This window comes from Dromiciops gliroides, chromosome 5, assembly GCF_019393635.1.
Source record: "Dromiciops gliroides isolate mDroGli1 chromosome 5, mDroGli1.pri, whole genome shotgun sequence".
Classification (NCBI taxonomy): domain Eukaryota; kingdom Metazoa; phylum Chordata; class Mammalia; order Microbiotheria; family Microbiotheriidae; genus Dromiciops; species Dromiciops gliroides.
The window spans coordinates 244,016,001-244,033,241 of NC_057865.1; the positions used below are offsets into that span (position 1 = coordinate 244,016,001).

At 39.0% G+C, this 17,241-nt stretch overlaps 1 protein-coding gene across 2 annotated transcripts in view; it reads right to left on the bottom strand.

Moving 5' to 3' along the window:
- Window positions 1–17,156, bottom strand: part of ZFC3H1 (zinc finger C3H1-type containing) — a 59,960-nt gene extending 42,804 nt beyond the window's left edge. For both annotated transcript variants that reach the window (XM_043965651.1, XM_043965650.1), the window contains exons 1-3: window positions 16,290–17,156; window positions 7,185–7,601; window positions 2,890–2,954 (exon numbers count right to left, since the gene is read on the bottom strand). In XM_043965651.1, coding sequence (XP_043821586.1) covers window positions 2,890–2,954; window positions 7,185–7,601; window positions 16,290–16,911 — 1,104 coding nt within the window. In that variant the 5' untranslated portion in view covers window positions 16,912–17,156. The remainder of the gene's footprint in view (window positions 1–2,889; window positions 2,955–7,184; window positions 7,602–16,289) is intronic.
- Window positions 17,157–17,241: the final 85 nt, after the last annotated feature.

The following is a 17,241-nucleotide window of genomic DNA, read 5'->3' on the forward strand; positions in this document are numbered from 1 at the left end:
TTTTTTAAAAGCTAACTTTAAAAACATTTTTATTACATTTTAAATCTTAAAATTTTTTAAAAAGGAAAACAATTTCATAGACCTACATTACATACCACAAAAAACTTAAGGGTCTAAGTAAAACTGATCAGAAACCACTGATTTCCTAATTTTCTAAATGACCAACAGCATTTTTTCAAAGAAAAGTAGAAAAAAAATCTAATATCTGTAACTTATCTAGATTTTGATTTGCATAAATCAGAGCTTTTACCCTACATGCAAATACCTACCTTGCTACCATTTAAAAATTCGCTTTCTTTTGGGGCCTAAAAACTTGATATATAGTAAGGAAAGAACTGTACTTGGCATCAGAGAATGAATTTCAAATGCAGCCCAGCTACTATTAAGTGCAGGAAGTCACTTAACTTCTCTGGGGTTTGGTGTCTTTCGTACGTAAAAAGAAAAACTGGACTAGATAACATCTATAACATCTAAGGTCCCTTTCCAGTTCTAGGACGGCCTAGGAACTGGAGGAAATGTGTTTTGCTACTTAAGTCCGGTGCAGACCCAAACACCATTCTGTTCTAGGTAATAAATTCCTTCCCCAAGTACCCTAAGACATCTTCTTGTCTGACAGCACCTGGAACAATTAGGAAATATTTTTTCCCCTGGAAGCCCAATTCTTTCATGGAAAAACCAACTCTGAAAATGTAGGAAATTGATCGGCCTTACAAAACAATTTTTCAAAACACTTCAGGACATATCTTTGATTATGCTTGTCCAGAACTCTGATCCAATCTCGTATTTACACTCAGTCTCTGTTCCAAATACAGACAAACCCAACTCTGGTTTACACAAAACCTGAATATGCACTATAATCAAACGTATTTTCAGTTTATACCTATAATACCCCCAACCACACATGCATTTTTAGGGAATCCAGCCTATATTCAGACCATGATAGTATTTTTCTTCAAAAATCTTACAAGTTAATCAGCAATGGCTTGTTGCTATTTTTTCACAAGTGAAAGGAGTTACTACTTTCTATCACACATAAAGAAAATGGCAACCTTACACAGTTGGGTTTTTTTTAAAAAGAAACTTTTATAAACTACAGTATACTCTGATCTAGTTAACACATAACAACTGAATCTCCACTTGGTCTACATTTTTTTTATGTTCTACAAACTACTATGGAAGCCTTAAACTCTTCCCTCTGAAAGGGAAAGGCACACCATTATTTTATTTCATCTGAAGATCAATTTATTTTCTGTAACTAACCTTTACTGAATTAGCAAAACAAAAGTTATTCTTTTATGTTAAGACCCCCAGTATCATATATAAATGCAAATGTTTTAGTTTGTTCTGGCAAGAGCCTAGATAATTGAGCAGAACCTCCAAATGGGCACTCTTGGTTTTGTCTCTGTTCTAAGGCTAATGTTAAGCCTTCTAAATTAAGAGAGTTTAATGGAAGTATGCATTTCTTAAAGGTCTTTACACCTTCAAGTATTTCTTGTTGAACCTAGTCCACAACTAATGCTAGAATAAGTATCAGAAGGAAAATTTCAGTGGCAGTTTTTAATATACTCAAAACTCTTTTCCCCCTAAAGTGATCCTGAACCTTATTTTTAAGCTAGAAAAAAATTGTAATTATCATCTAGTCCAACCCCTTATTTGACAGATAAAGGAAATACAGGCACAGAATGGCTTACTTGCTTAAGATCTTTTGGGGGGGGGAGTTTTTTGGTGGGGCAATGATGGTTAAGTGACTTGCCCAGGGTCACAGAGCTAGTAAATGTCAAGTGTCCAAGGTCAAATTTGAACTCAGGTCCTCCTGAATCCAGGGCTGGTGCTTTATACACTGCGCCACCTAGCTGCCCCTACTTGCTTAAGATCTTACACCTAAGTGAGGCTACAAAAAACACATTTATATAGGTTATTAACTCAAAGACCTCAATGGAAATCACAGAATCTACAGATTTTAGAAATATAAGAGATTTTCATGGGGATATAATGTGCATCACATTATTAATAAATTATAATTAAGCACCAACAAAAAGTTTCAGCAATAAGGTACTTTCCTGAGCTCATTTATAACTTTTCCCCTGGAACTACCTACCCTCTTTTACCAGAGAATCTCAGGCAGATATGTTAAATTTACAAGATAAGTAAAAAAGAAGACATCTCCAAACAAAGCCCATTTCAAAGTGAGCATGCTAAATATTAAACAAAATAGAGCTGAGGCAAAGATGAGAAGGAAAATAAAATTACAAGGAAATTACAAAAACGCAAGGAAAATAAAATTACACCTCTCCCAAAGCATTCGTGTCACACGTGTCTGGTATACTGATCTGTTGGGATCTGTACTTTTGACCAATTAAAATCAATTAGTGGAACTTGATAGGATGCTGTCAAGGATGTTGTTAAGAGAGGATTCCTGCTTGCTGCTGTTGTAGTTTGTCCTTTGTTCTCTGAAGAGGACCATGACATCAGGGTGACATCATGACTTGCAATAAAGTGGATGTAAGTGAGGGCTGTGCAAGTTCACTGATCTCACTCTTTCCTCCAGAACCACCTGGGTCTAGTGGCAAGATTTACATCAGGACCACTTGGAAAGGGCCCAAGCTGCAGTTTTTAAGGCAATTGGGGTTAAGTGACTTGGCCAGGGTCATACAGCTAAAGTGTCTGAAGTCAAATTTGAACTCAGGTGCTCCCAACTTCAGGGCCAGTGCTCTATCCACTGCGCCACCTTGTGCCTTCCTTGCATAGGCTATCTGACCTGGAGATCCCTTCTAACGCTTTTTTAATTTTTTTCTACTATCTTGAGATGCTCTTGTAGAAGACTCAAAAGAAAAGCAGCCCAATAAATAATGCTTATACATCACTCCAACCACAAAGCAAATTCCTTACCTTTTCAGAAAGCAGATCTGAAGTGCTAATCTTTCTTGTTAAACTTTGTTCTTTGTCTTCTAATCCTTTAAAATAAGATAGCAACTTCTGATGCTTAGTGATACACAATAAAATTACAGAAAAACAATGCTATCTATGCCAATATTAAGACTATGGGTTAAAGTTAATGCCAACAATAAAATCAAAGGGCCAAATATGTTTTCTTATGCCTCTGTCATCCCTTCAAAAGAAGTGCTGGCACGAAAAGTTAAAAAAAACCTCCTACAATACATACTGGTTAATTTTTTAATGTTAATATTTTGATCCATTTTATTGTGTTTTAAGAAGGAAAAAAAAGAAAGTACCCCAAAACTGCTTCAAGATTTAAAATAAGTACTCTCAAAACACCTTAAGATTATCTGGAGGGGAAAAAATGGCTTATTACAAAAGATTCTACAAACTAGGACAAACTGTCACCTGGAAAATGTGAGCATTTAATTCACTCAGACTATACTAAGTCGATAGCTTGAAAAGTCCTCCATTAATGTACAGAGCAGATACACCATAAGTCGATATACTGCAAAGTTTTACAATCTAAATTCATTCACACACGTCCAGATTTTCCAGGATTAGACCGAGATTTTGAATAAACTGGTAGAACAGAGAAGCAGATGGTAAAACATTTGTGTTCCAAACATGATTCCACTGCTTGTGTGGGCACTTGCTTATTAGCAACAAATCCATCAAACTTATTTCAAGTAGAACATGGATTAGTAACTAAGCAGCATTAGATTTCAAACCCAGAAAAGGGGGGAAAAACCCTAAAATATTTCATAGAAAAACTTCAGAATATCAGTAACTGCTTTAAGTTTTAGAAAATAAGGTGAATTAGGATGTACAATTTAACAAGACTTCAAGAACTAAATATAAATGGCCACTGCTCCCATGTATTAACTATCGATGCTACACAATTCCAACTAGCAGACTGTGAGATCTAGATAACATGGAAAGTGTAGGAGGCCTGGGAGACAAAACCTGGACTTAAGTTTCAGCTTTGGCTCTAGTTAAGAGTACAGGGGAAAACAAAACTGCAGGCAAAACAGGTACACAATGATTAAAAGTCAGCCTAAACAAAAGTGTAGTATATGCATAAAATGCAATGTCTTGACACTATAAGAAATGACAGATAATCCAGAGAAAGTGAAGACTTTAAGAGAGTAAAATAAAAACAATTAGAATGATTAACACTGTGACTGCAATGATGTAAAGAAAAATAACCCTGAAAGACATCAGAGCTCAGTGCTATCACCAATCCTGACTCTCCACAACTGCTTTAAGTATGTCTCCCACCTCTCAGCATGGAAGTGCTAGGCTATACCTACAGAATGAGGTAAAGCAGCAGTCATGACCATTGTGCTGCTTTTTTCTATGAAGGTGGGGGAGGCAAGGCTGGAAATGGCAGAAATGTTTTCTAAAGGCTGCAACACAAGTTTTTGAAAGTTTCTTCAAATAACAACATACTACCTTCCTCACAGGGTTGCATTATGGATATTTCAATGAATTTGTAATCTCATACACTGCATATTGCATGTATTGTCCAAGAGTGAAGACTATACTTCATCTGTGCCTCTTGTCCACAACCCCCATGCATTCTCCAAAGGGACTCAGGCAATGTGCCTTTTTCTTAGATTTCCTGATATTGCAGATTTTAGTAAGCAAAGCAGGCTATCCGTCAGTTATCCCTCACTCTTTCTAGTCATGCATCACTTTGATTCCTTATACTACTACTTCTTCTGTTCAGTTCTTAGTTGTTAACATGTGGCCTACTCATGCCCACCATGAGCCCCTCCCAAAGTCCATAGGTCATCCCTGAATTTTAATTCTTCACAGGGTTCCATGATTGACAGCACAGGGGCTTCAGGAGAAGACTGTTAATGTTAAAAAACTGAAACTTTGTTTCAGAAAAGTTAGTTCCTAAAAGCAATCCAGCTCACTTGGCTCCTCCTGCTTATTCATTCATTAACAATGTCTGTCCAGGATAAATGTACTATTAGTGATCTCTATAGGTTGTCCATCCTACCATCAAAACTTGGGAAATAAACTCTTGAATTATTCCAGTGTAGAAAGACCAACAAGTAATTATGAATCTTGTTTAGAATATTCTGCAATATTAAAATACTTGATAGAATCAGCACAATTTAATCCACAAACAGGAACACTTGGAGAACCATCATCTATAAGGAATTCTTCAACATGTACTCTAAGCTGGACATCCTCCATGACAGTATCAAATGCCTTTGGTGAGCATACCATTATCTGTTATATGCCTCATCAGATAATAATCAAAAGTATTAAAAAAAAACCCTTCTTGTTATATCTTCAAGGAATCTTATATAATACTGATTTGTGCATGGAAGACAACTTGTTAGAAGAGACTTTAAAGCAACTTTTTGCTCTACCAAATGAAAATGTTGTTCTCATAATAAAGAAATAATAAGCACAGTAGGATCTTGTATTCTCTACCCCTTCACTAAATTGATGACTGTAAAGATATGGCTTGCTGTACTGTAGTAGTTTGCAAAAGCCTATTTCCGCCTCAAACCTTCATTAAGGATGACATCAATGCATGCAAATTTATAATACATAAAATTTGTAAAGATGGGACCATATGAGTAGAGTAGTCATTGGTATTTTCTTGGTGGTTTTGGGGGGGGGGGGGGTTCATGTCTTTTGTCTCCTTTTCCGTGAGTTTTTTTGTTTTTTGGTGTGGCAATGGGGGTTAAGTGACTTGCCCAGGGTCACACAGCTAGTAAGTGTCAAGTGTCTGAAGCTGGATTTGAACTCAGGTACTCCTGAATCCAGGGCCAGTGCTTTATCCACTGCGTCCCCTAGCTGCCCCCTCAATTGTTTTTAAATTGTTTTTAAAACTAATCCCTCAATGGTCCCAAAATTGTGTTACATAGAATTCCTGTCTGTATAATTAGATCCAGCTACTCTTCTCTTTTTTTCTTTATTGTCATTTCTATTTCTTCATACTGCACATTGAGAACTATGATTAAAGTCCAAATGCTTACATATCTTTACATTTTTATCTGTTCATTTTGTTAAATATATTGTGATGTCATGAGAGAAGAAAGAGGGAACTATATGAAAAGAATGACATGTTAGATAAGTATTTAATTTTAAAGCAGCACTGCTAATTTTTAAGTTTTTTTTAAATGGTAAATCGACTGATGAATAGACACTGAGGTTGATAAAAACCCTTCAAGTTGCCATCTTACTCTAAGTACTATAATTCAAACTTCAGACCCACAAAAAAAGAGGTTGGGGGTGGGGAAGGAGGGAGGCAGGGAGGGAAGGAAATAGAGAAGAGAAAGAAAATAGAAATAGTCTTTAGAACATTTTCAACAGTAACTCCCCAGACTGTTGAGTGTACCTCATTAGGGAAAACTTAAGAGTAGGAAATGAGAAGAGGGATAACTGTACAGCAAGGGTCAATAAACTCTACTCTCCCCTCCTTCATTCCTATGAGGATTTTATTAAAATACAAATACCTCTGAGTAGGTTCAGACCTTAAGTCTCTTAGAAACTAAGTAATCACTTAACCATATAAGCAGCAAAGAGAACAGGGAGGAAAAGGCTTTCCTTCACAAACTGTCTAGGGTAGGCTTCAAGACTAAAAATTTTCTCTAAAATGATATAGGATATAAACTGCCATTGTCTGCATGGCATGATTACAACCAGTTGCAAACAAAATGGAAACTGTCAAATACAGCAATTCAATTGAATGCAAAAGCCAGTACTGGGTCCTAAGGGTGGTCAGATACAAACATGGGAATCACCAGCAATCTTGTTAAATCTGTTAAATCTTTTAAAGTCTTAATTTAAAGTTATTCTTCATTTTTTTAAAGTTTAGGGTAATACAACTGAAACAAGTTTCCATTTCCAAGTTTTCCATAAATTGTATTTTAAAATAATAATCCAAAAATATATAAATAAAACAAATTAGGACACTCAACTTGATCTGAAAGTTATAAAATATGACACTAATAGTTCAAGATGATTAATTTCAATCCCATTAACACAGACTACAAAACCTTCTATTATTTAGTGGACAGTCTGAGGACTATGGCTGAAACAGTGTCACCCCGAAACCAACATGCTGATGAACCCCAAGGAATGAGGCTAGATATGTAACCCATCATTTACATAATGTTATATGAAGTGAATTAAACCTCCTTTGATTTTTCTAAAGTAAAATAACAAAAAATTACATCAGACCAGTACCATACAAATGAAATATTCAATTCAGTTACCTTGACTGGATTCTGTAGGTTCTGATTTTAGGCAAAGCTGTTTTGTTCCATCTTTAACTTTTTTCAATCTGTTTTTATCTCCTGGTAAAGTCAATTTCTGCCTGAGAGGTTTCAGTTCAAATGCCTGAAAAGTTTTAACCTGTTTTTTCTCCTCAGGAGGTACTTCTTTTACTGGGTCCTTTGTAATACTGACATTCTCTGTAATTATTTGGTCCTCAGAATTCACTATTTTAGCATCATCTTGTATATTTTCTTCTTTATTACTCAAAGCCAGTTTTTCATCCTTGTTAATACATTCAAGTTCCAACTGAATTTGCTTATATTTTAAAAGCAAGTCTTCAAAACTTTCTTCCCCACAGTTTTCATTTTTGGATGAGTAACTCTGTTTTCTTGATGGAGACCTTCCAAAACTTTTAGCTGAACAGTCCGTTAAGAAAAATTGGTTCAACAGATTTTTTTCCATAACTCTACTTAAGAAAAATACTTAACTTTCAAGTGAATTCTTCCTTTTTGCCGGAGTTCTTCAATTATATTTTGCATGAAACAAGAATTCTAAGATTCTTAAAAGGTTTTGTGATCCCTAAAAATATTAATTCAACACACATGAATTAAGTAGCTGTAATATTCCAGGCAATGTGCTAGGCACTGGGGATACCAAGATGAAAAAGACATAGTCGCCACCTTATAAGAACTATCAGTTGTAAGGCAGCCACAGTACACAAATAAGTAAGACATGAGGCAGAATGGGAAAGGAGCAAGGCAGAGATCCAGAAACAATGCTATAAGAAAATCTGAGGGAGAGAGATCACTTTCAGCTGAGAAAAATGCTTCATGGAAGAAGTGGCAGCTGAGCAGGCTCTTAAAGAAAAGGTAGGAGTGCTTTCAAGGCATAGTATACAACCTGCTGGGAGAGTACAGGATGAGATCAATGACCAGATAAAGAAAGGAATCATCATCAGCCCCCTACCTCCACCATTTAATAAATGTTTGATGAAACCTGTCAAACTACTGGAGTCAAAGCTTAAATAAACAATGATAATTGCTATCTAAAAATAATCCACTTGGTTATGTTGGGGGCTAGTATGAATGGCAAGTTAGTCTAGCCTCAGGCAGGTCTATCAGAATCGTACATTAGCATAACAGAAATATGGTTCTTAGGCCCCTCTAGGGACAATCCCAACACCACTAACTTTAGTAATTGTTTTGTAAGCCTGGAATGACCAGATTTCAAATCATACTACAAAAGCGGTAATTATCAACACTAGCCAGTACTAGTTAAAAAACAGGAAGGTTGGTCAGTGATACACAAGACCCAGAAGAAACCAAGCACAGTGGTCATGTTCAATAAAACCCCAAACCCCAACTACTGGGACAAGGATTCACTATGCAGCAGAATCTGCTTAGAGAACTGGAAAAGGGAGGAATAAACCAGGTCTGAGACAACTCACACCAGGATGCCACAATAAGCTCCAAATGGAAACATGACCTAGCTATAAAAGGTCAGATCGTAAACAGCTCAGAATAACAGAGAAAAGGATTCCATTAGTAACTGAGGACAGGGAAAGAGTTCTTGATTAAGCAAAAGAGATAAAATGAATAATTTACCGCACAAAATTGAAGTTTCTGACAAAAATCAATGAAGTTAGAATTACAGGAGAAATGGTTAACTGGGGGGGGGGGAAGCTTTGAAGCAAATTTCTGATAAATCTAATGTAATAGCAAATTTATAAACCATTTAATGAGCCATTCCACAGTTGATTTAGTGGTCAAAAGATATAATTAAGCAATCCTAAAAGAAGTCAAGTTATCAACAAACATAATAAAAATTTTCCAAATTGCTTATAAGATAAATGCAAATGACAAATTGACAAAATGACAAAGGGCTGTGGAAGGACAGGCACAGTAAATCACTGTTGATAGGAGTAAAAGGGTAGCACCATTCTAGAAAGCGTTTTGGAACTAAACCCACAAAGTCACTAAATTGTACATGCCCTTTGGCCCAGCAATACATCTAGTCATACATCCCGTAAAGAGATCAAGGACTAAGGAAAAGGACCAACATGCACAAAAATATTTATAGCAGTATCTTGTTGTGGTGGTAGCAAAGACCTGAAAACAAAGTGGATTCCCATCAAGTGGGGAATGGCTAAACAAATTATGGTAAATCTATAAATGGAACATTATCCACTTATCTACATATTATATTTTATATATCAGAAATGACAAAATTGCTTCAGAAAAACTTGAGAGGACTTGTGTGAAGTGAGAACAAGGACTATTTATATGACTTCAACACTGTAAGGAAAAGAACTATAAAAGACAAAAATCATGATCAATGCAATGACCAACCTTAACTCCAGAAGACTGATGATGAATCATGCTTCCTCCCATCTCTTGGCAGAGAGGTAGACTAAAAGCACAAACTGAGACATACATTTTCAAACATGGCCAATGTATTGATTAGTTTTGTATGAATCTACTTGTTGTAGCAGAGGCTTTTTATTTTATGGGGGAGAAGGGAGATAGAAGTTATGAGGAGTAGGGAATAAGTAATCATAGTATAATAAGTAATTACTAACAAAAGAAAAAGAGCTTCAATAAATCATTTAAAATACACACACACACACACACACACACACACAAAAGCAGAAGGAAGTTGAGAAAGGGACATGATAAAGTAAAGGCAGTCCTGGAACTACCAGGTTAAATTTAATATACACTTGAGGAAGGGGAGGAGAGCACTCTATGTAAATAGATTCATGGTGCCATATCAAAATCCTCTTTTTTTGTGTAAGGAAATGTTCATGTTTGTCAAGTGCATAGTAATGTTATTACATTTTTAAAACAATTCAGGTTTTTAAGAATAACTTGTTCATCTGCAACATTGCTTATGTTTGGATTTAGAAGCTATTCGGGGCAGCTAGATGGCACAATGGATAAAGCACTGGTCCTGGACATCAGTTCAAATCCGGACACTTGACAGGTGCTAGCTGTGTGACCCTGGGCAAATCACTTAACCCTCACTGCTCCACCCAAAAAAAACCCCCATCCAACAGATTTAGAACCAATACAATCAGCAATGACAACACAAAAAGTTTGAAATGTATTTAAAGATCAAAAACCATAAAGACAATATCCATTTGAAATTTTTCTCCCCATTAAAGTCAAAGTTATTTTCAATACCTCACAATTGTGTCAAACATCAGCTTGATGCTTGCTTTTAAATAGGACAGATAAAGTATCAAATATTTCTTACAGTTCTGCTGAAATGTTATTTTGTTTACAAGTCATTTATTGGTTCAGTTATGACTTTGACCTAAACCTCGGGTTTCCTCATATGTAAATGAAAAGCTAAGAATAAAAATCAGCTACCATTCTTACCACAGGAAATTATTTGATGAGAATGAAAAAGTCACTGGAAGAGAAAGGAAAACAAAGAGCAGGAGTTACCCAAATTAAGAAAATGTTAAAAAAAGTAATGGGCTACCACTAAGCCTATAAAAGATTGTCTTCCTCTACTGCAACCAAATTAAATACAAATATTCAAATATTTGGTGAATACATGAGTAAACCTTCTAAAGCCACCTATGTAACTGACACTCCAAATCCTCAATCTGAACATCTTGAAATTTTTAGATCAAACAAAAAATAAATGAGGTGTTGTTCCAACAACTCGAAAGGCAGTTACAAGTTCCAATTTGCACTGGAATTGCTTCCCACTGCTACAGTGCCTTGATCAAGTCAATCCATGCCTGGTTTCATAATCCCAAGCAGCCACATGCCTACCACAGGCCATTTTTAAAAAATGCAAATACATGGAAGTACAGAAAGATCTCTCTGTATGAAAAGAAAACCAGAACAACTGGATCATTGCTTTAGAGCTGGAAGAGATCTTAGAAAGATTTTAACCCCCTCATTTTCACAGATGAGGAAACTGAGGCACAGAGCATTAAGTGTCTTGTTCAGGTTCACACAGCTGGTACTAACAACACAGAGAAAAATTTCAAAGGCATCAAAATTTGGAAGGGCACATGAACTTTCTTTTTTAATTTCTTGGCTTCTTCAAAACCTAAGGGTTTAGTTAATTGCTTTTGTTCTTTTGTATGTTTGCTTGTTAATGGATATTAAGTTTATAATTTTTTTTGGAAAGAAGCATTCATTCACTTTAAATCAGACCTCAAAACAAGTCTGCCAGTTAATAACTACCAGTCAATTAGCATTTATCAAACACTTACTATGTGCCTGGTACTGGGCTAAGAGCTGGGAGGGCGGCCAAAGAAAGGCAAAAAAGACAGTCCCTGCTCTCAAGGAGCTCAGTATGATGGGGGAGGCAACATTCAAACAACTAGGTATTAATAACTGAGGTATCTCAGAGATAAGGCAGTAAGGAGGATTAAGGAGGACTGGGAAAGGTTTCTTGCAGAAGACAGGTCTTGAAGGAAGCCAGGGAAGCCTCAAGGCAGATGAGGAGAGGAAGCATCCTGGGCATTGGAGACCATCAGAGAAAATGCTCAGAAAAGGGAGATGGAAGGTCACATGCAAGGCACAGCAAGGAGGTCCGTGTTGCTGGATCACAGGGGGAAGAGAATAAGGTATAAGAGTTCTATAATTTCATCCAATTCATATCCAAGACTCCTCAAGTCCTTCTTAATCCCAGTGTGACACTGGGAAAGCAAGCTAACTTCCCTAGGCCTCATTTTAAAGGACTAGACTCAATCTGCGATCCCTCTTAGCTCTAAATTCAGAGGACCAAAAGTAAAATTAAACAAAAAGTACACTGTGAAAAGTGGAAACATCTACTTCGTATCTATGGAAGTGAACCACAAACACTACTGCATTCTTTTTTATACAATTGTAGCAGAATGCAAATGCCTTTAATGTTTTAAAAATATTGATAATCGGGGCAGCTAGGTGGCGCAGTGGACAGAGCACCAGCCCTAGATTCAGGAGTACCTGAGTTCAAATCCAACCTCAGACACTTAACACTTACTAGCTGTGTGACCCTGGGCAGGTCACTCAACCCCAATTGCCTCACCAAAAAAACAAACAAACAAAATATTGATAATCTCTAAATATAATACCATGTATGGTCAAGAATCCAAGAATGTGTCTGTTTGGGTATTACCTTCACCTAAAAAGATTAACTACTTTGAAACTAGTCTAGGATTGCCAAGTCCAAAAACACCATCACCTAGGAGCCACCCCCACCAGCGATGTACCTCTCCAGTTTTGGCCAGGCGGCTCCCCATGTAACCAACTCAGTTTTTGGCAACCTGAAACCTATGACTCTTGGTAGTTCCTGTCAGTGCTTCTCTTCCACTTACAGACTTAAGAACCCTGGGTCAACTCCATGCCACAAGGTGGACTTTGGTGGGGCACGAACATGATAAGCTAATGCAGATGCTTTACTATTCCAAATTTTGTTTGCTAGTTTCACAAAGGTGGCTAGGAACAGTGTTTCTTTTCAAACTCACAGAGTAGAGAAATACAGAAGAAAAACTACTAAGTATATAAAATCTTCCCTTAGTTACAGCATCTATGAAACATAAAACAGCAAAGTGACAGTGATAGAAACTGTTTTGTTTTAAATATATAATTACCAGCTGATAAAGCTCAGATCACACACTTTGTTTTCTTAATTAAAAAAAAACCAGGGATCTCATCCATTCCTACTATTTCCTACTATTAAAGCAGTACTGAAGAGTGAAACATCCTTCTCCTTTCCATTTTGTCCTCAAACTGGGTATGGTAACTATATGATAACTGAAAAGGGGGACGGGAGGGGAGGGGGGAACACATTTTTTATTTTTATAATACAAAAAGCTAATTTTGATTTCCCTAAACCCTTGAAATGGCAAAGTACTGTATTTTCAATAAATTCTCTAGGGAAAGATGGGAGGAGTGTAATTCCATATACATATTAAATGAAAATTAACTCTTCAGCTTTTGAGGAATATCCCTATCATGTCACTGTATACTGTTATCCCTACCTACATATGTAGAAAGGGACCCCACATCTTGTACAGACAGTTTCTGCCTCTGGAAGCTTGTTCATTAAAATAAAACTATCCTTCCAAGTCAATGAATTAACTCCAATGATGAGCCATATGCTATCCTTTACCTAACTAACATTTACAGTCTCCACTTACTCTATCTTATTGGTGGTTCTGAAAACATTGGGTTGTTTTTCTTTTTTTTTGGTTTGGGGACGGGGTGCCCCCCCCCCCCGCCCCGCAGGGTTTATAGGTTTTTTTCTTTGGGAATAAAAAAAGAATTCTTGTAAAGCAAGCACCCTTGAATTCAAAAGGTTATCTGCAATTAAACAGTTTCTGCTATGTAATCAATGCCATTTTTCAACACCTTAGAACATGGAACAATTTTTTCCTAATCAAAATTGTTTGAATAAGATAATGAGAAAATACTTGTAGCACCAAATACAAGCTAAAGTCAGATTTGAAACTTCCTAGGTTTGAGTCCTCTGACACTTAATACTTGTATAATCTTACCTCTCTGGGCCTCAGTTTCTTCTTACACAAAATGAGGAGGCTGGACTAGATGACTTCCAAGGCCCCTTCAGGCTCTAAATCTGTGATCCTATGATCCCAAATCATCATAAAATTCATCAAGATTAAGAAAGAAATTAGCCAAGAGGTAGTAGTGAAACCTCAGACACATCTTTAACAGGACAGTCTACAAAGCAGAGCATGTTTTGCTTGTTAGTCAATTCATACAACATTGCACCACCTGTTAATCAAGGTTTGGGATCCATACTTTTCAATATATCTTTTTTATACTATTAGTTAATAAAAGCTCATACACTTCCATAAGATGAACACAAAAAATGGGCATGGCTGGGACAAGATTACAGTTCTTTTCTACCTCCTTCTTTTCCGTACACAATGAAACACCAATGACTTTGCAGTCACAATGGGCAAAACTGAAGCCAGGATTTTCCTTGCAAACAAACTTTTTTTTTTCCTGACCTAGAAGCTAAAGTTTCTGGATGTTTCAGTTTTTCAATTTAATGTTTCCTATAACAGGACCTCTGGAGGTCTCCTTATCATAATATCATTCTATAAAAATCCACTTGAAGGAAGGTAACATTGCAGAAGCCTTAGAAGAGTTTCACCAAAAAAAAATAGTAAAAATGTTACACACCCACAAATGAATCACTTCACTATGGGATTCATGCCAAGCAAAATGGTTAAAATGAAAGTGCTTAGTTAGCTATGCCTATGCAGTTACCACAAAATAAGCTAGTCCATAAGACTTGGTATAGTTTTGGGTTTGGTTTGGTTTTTCTGTTTTACTTGAAAGAGTAATGGACTTGGAATTCGACCTAATTTCAAACTGAAAAAATGATTAGCCTGCTTTCTGAGTAGCCTTAAACCAGGGGTTCTCTAACTTGGGCATGATGATTGTTTTAAAAAAATTTGAAAACTATTTCAACATAATTGGTTGCCTCTACAATCACATATATTTTACTTTACGAATTTAAAAACATTCTGAGAAGGGTTCCAGGGGCTTCACCAAAGCCCCAAGAGAGTCCATAACACAATAAAACTCTAAGGGGTTTGAACAAAAAGGCAAATTTAAGTTCAACTTAAGGAAAAATTTCCTAACAATGATTTCATTCAAGATGGAATGGGCTACCTATGGAGACATGGCTTTCAGGCATAGGGCAGATTCTTCAGAAGGGGTTCTTGTTTGTTCCTGTTACCCTGTATGCATAACTTGTTTCTGAATATTTGTTTACTTGTTGTCTCCCCTTCCCCTGCCCACCCTAGACTGACAACTCCCTGAGGGCAGGCAGAGATGTTCTATTCCCAGCACTTAACAAAGTGCCTAGCACACAGTAGGCCCTAAATTTTTATAGACTGACAATATAGAAAAGGATACCTTAGGTCCCTTGCAACTCTGATATTATATGATATTCTGAGTCTTAATCTCTCATCTCTATTTTAGCCCTAATCCTTTCCAAAACTCCTTCCAATTCTAAATCTTATGATTCTGTTTCAAAAGGATGAACACTAATTAAGAACACCAGATTACTCATTCTACATTCACACACAGGGTGGTACCTGAAGACAGTAATTTTGAAAAGCAATAAGTAACAAACTTTTTCTCTTAATTTCTCCCAGACCTTAATCAATAGCCAAACTTACTAAAACATGTTTCTCATCCATACTTACCTAGATATGAATACCTCTCTCTAATAAACAAGGGGGAAAACATGGGAAGAGGCTAAGAAAAGCATGGGGACAGAATTCTGAGTAACGGAGGGTTCCCTGTAGCTCTTTGTGGAGCATTATTTCCCCCTCACTTTTATTGGGGGGGCGGGGCAATGAGGGTTAAGTGACTTGCCATGGGTCACACAGCTACTAAGTGTCAAGTGTCTGAGACCAGATTTGAACTTAGTTCCTCCTGAATCCAGAGTTTGATGCTTTGTCCACTGTGCCACCTAGCTGCCCCACCTTCACTTTTTTTTAAGTGAGGCAATTGCCGTTAAGTGACTTGCCCAAGGTCTCACAGCTAGTAAGTGTTAAGTGTCTGAGGCCGGATTTGAACTCAGGTACTCCTGACTCCAGGGCCAGTGCTCTATCCACTGTACCATCTAGCTGCCCTATACCTTCACTTTTAAAGACATCAAGAATCGATAGCATTAAATAAAAACACAACTTGGGTTCCGGCATATGAGCGGAATAAAGGAGAATTTTAAAACTGAATTTAAAGAATCACTTGGCACAAAATTCCCATTCACTTACTTATGTGCATTGTGTTACTCCAAATAGAAGTTCCTCCGGGGCACTGACAGTCTAGGGTGGTTTGGAAAAAAAAATTTTTTTTTGGGGGGGGGGGGGGGGGTGTGTTGGGTGGTTTGCTTTTTTTAATGGTTTGGTCTTTTTATCCCCAGTGCCCAGAACTGCCTGTGGGCGCTTCCCGTTTGTGAAGTGAATAGTAAAAGTAGACAGGTAGATGACTGCCCCACATCAATAAAAGATGCCACGGCTCATTAGCGGGCAGCTCCCGGGCATTCCTTTCCCCAGACCCACGCCTGCGGGGCCGGGGGGAGGGGAGCCCCGACCACCCCCACGGAAAGGATACAGCTCTTGCGAGGAGACGACTCCCTCCAGCTCTGGCCGCCGAAGCCCGATCCCCCTCCTCCGGCCGGGGGCCGGCCGCCCGCCGGCTTGCCTCCCCGGTCGCTGCTGCTGCCTCGCCCGCGGCCCCAGCGGCCCCCGCCGCGGTAGGGCCGGCCTCGAAAGCGGAAGCGGTCCAGGGCGATGTGGCTGCGCTCCCAGAAGGACTGCCGGGGACTGCCCTCCGCCAGCGAGGAGGACGACGCCATCCGCATGGGGGGCGGGTGCGAGCGGAACGGCTCCTTGGGCCGGTAGCCGCCGCTGGGCCCGCGTAGGGGGCCACGCTCCGACGGGTGCCGCGAGCGGGACGAGAAACTCCTCGGCTGCGGCTGCGACGAGGCCGACGACGACGAGCCGCCGCCTCCGCCGCCCCCGCCGCCCGAGCCGGAGCCACCGCCCCGGGGCGGGTGCGGAGGCCTCCGCCGCGAGTACGGTAACCCGCTGCCGCCGCCGCCGCTGCTGCTGCTGCTGCTCCTGCTGCGGGCCTGGCTGTTGTCATCGTCGCTGATCTCCCCGTCTTCCAGCTCCCCTTCCTCCTTGGGCGAGAGGCCGCTGGAGGCCGGGGCCGCGGCGTCCGGGGCCGCCATCCACGGAGCAGCCTGGACTCACGCCGCACCCCCACCGTCGGGGCAGCCGCCACCCAAAAAGAAACAACTCACCTGCTTCTTTTTTTCTTTCTTTCTTTCTTTCCTTCCTTCCTTCCTGCTTTCCTTCTTTCCTTCCTCACTTAGCGGGCCGGCCGGGCCTCACCCTTACCCCGAGGCGGATGCTTTCTAAACCGGGGGAGCGCCGTCGCCTAACTTCCCCCACCCCCGCCGCCACCGCCGGCCACCCAGCTCCCTCTGTGCCCCTTTCGAGATAGATTCCCGGATCTTCCGCCAGGGCCTCGCGAGAAAGAGCAGGCTAGGAAGAAGGCT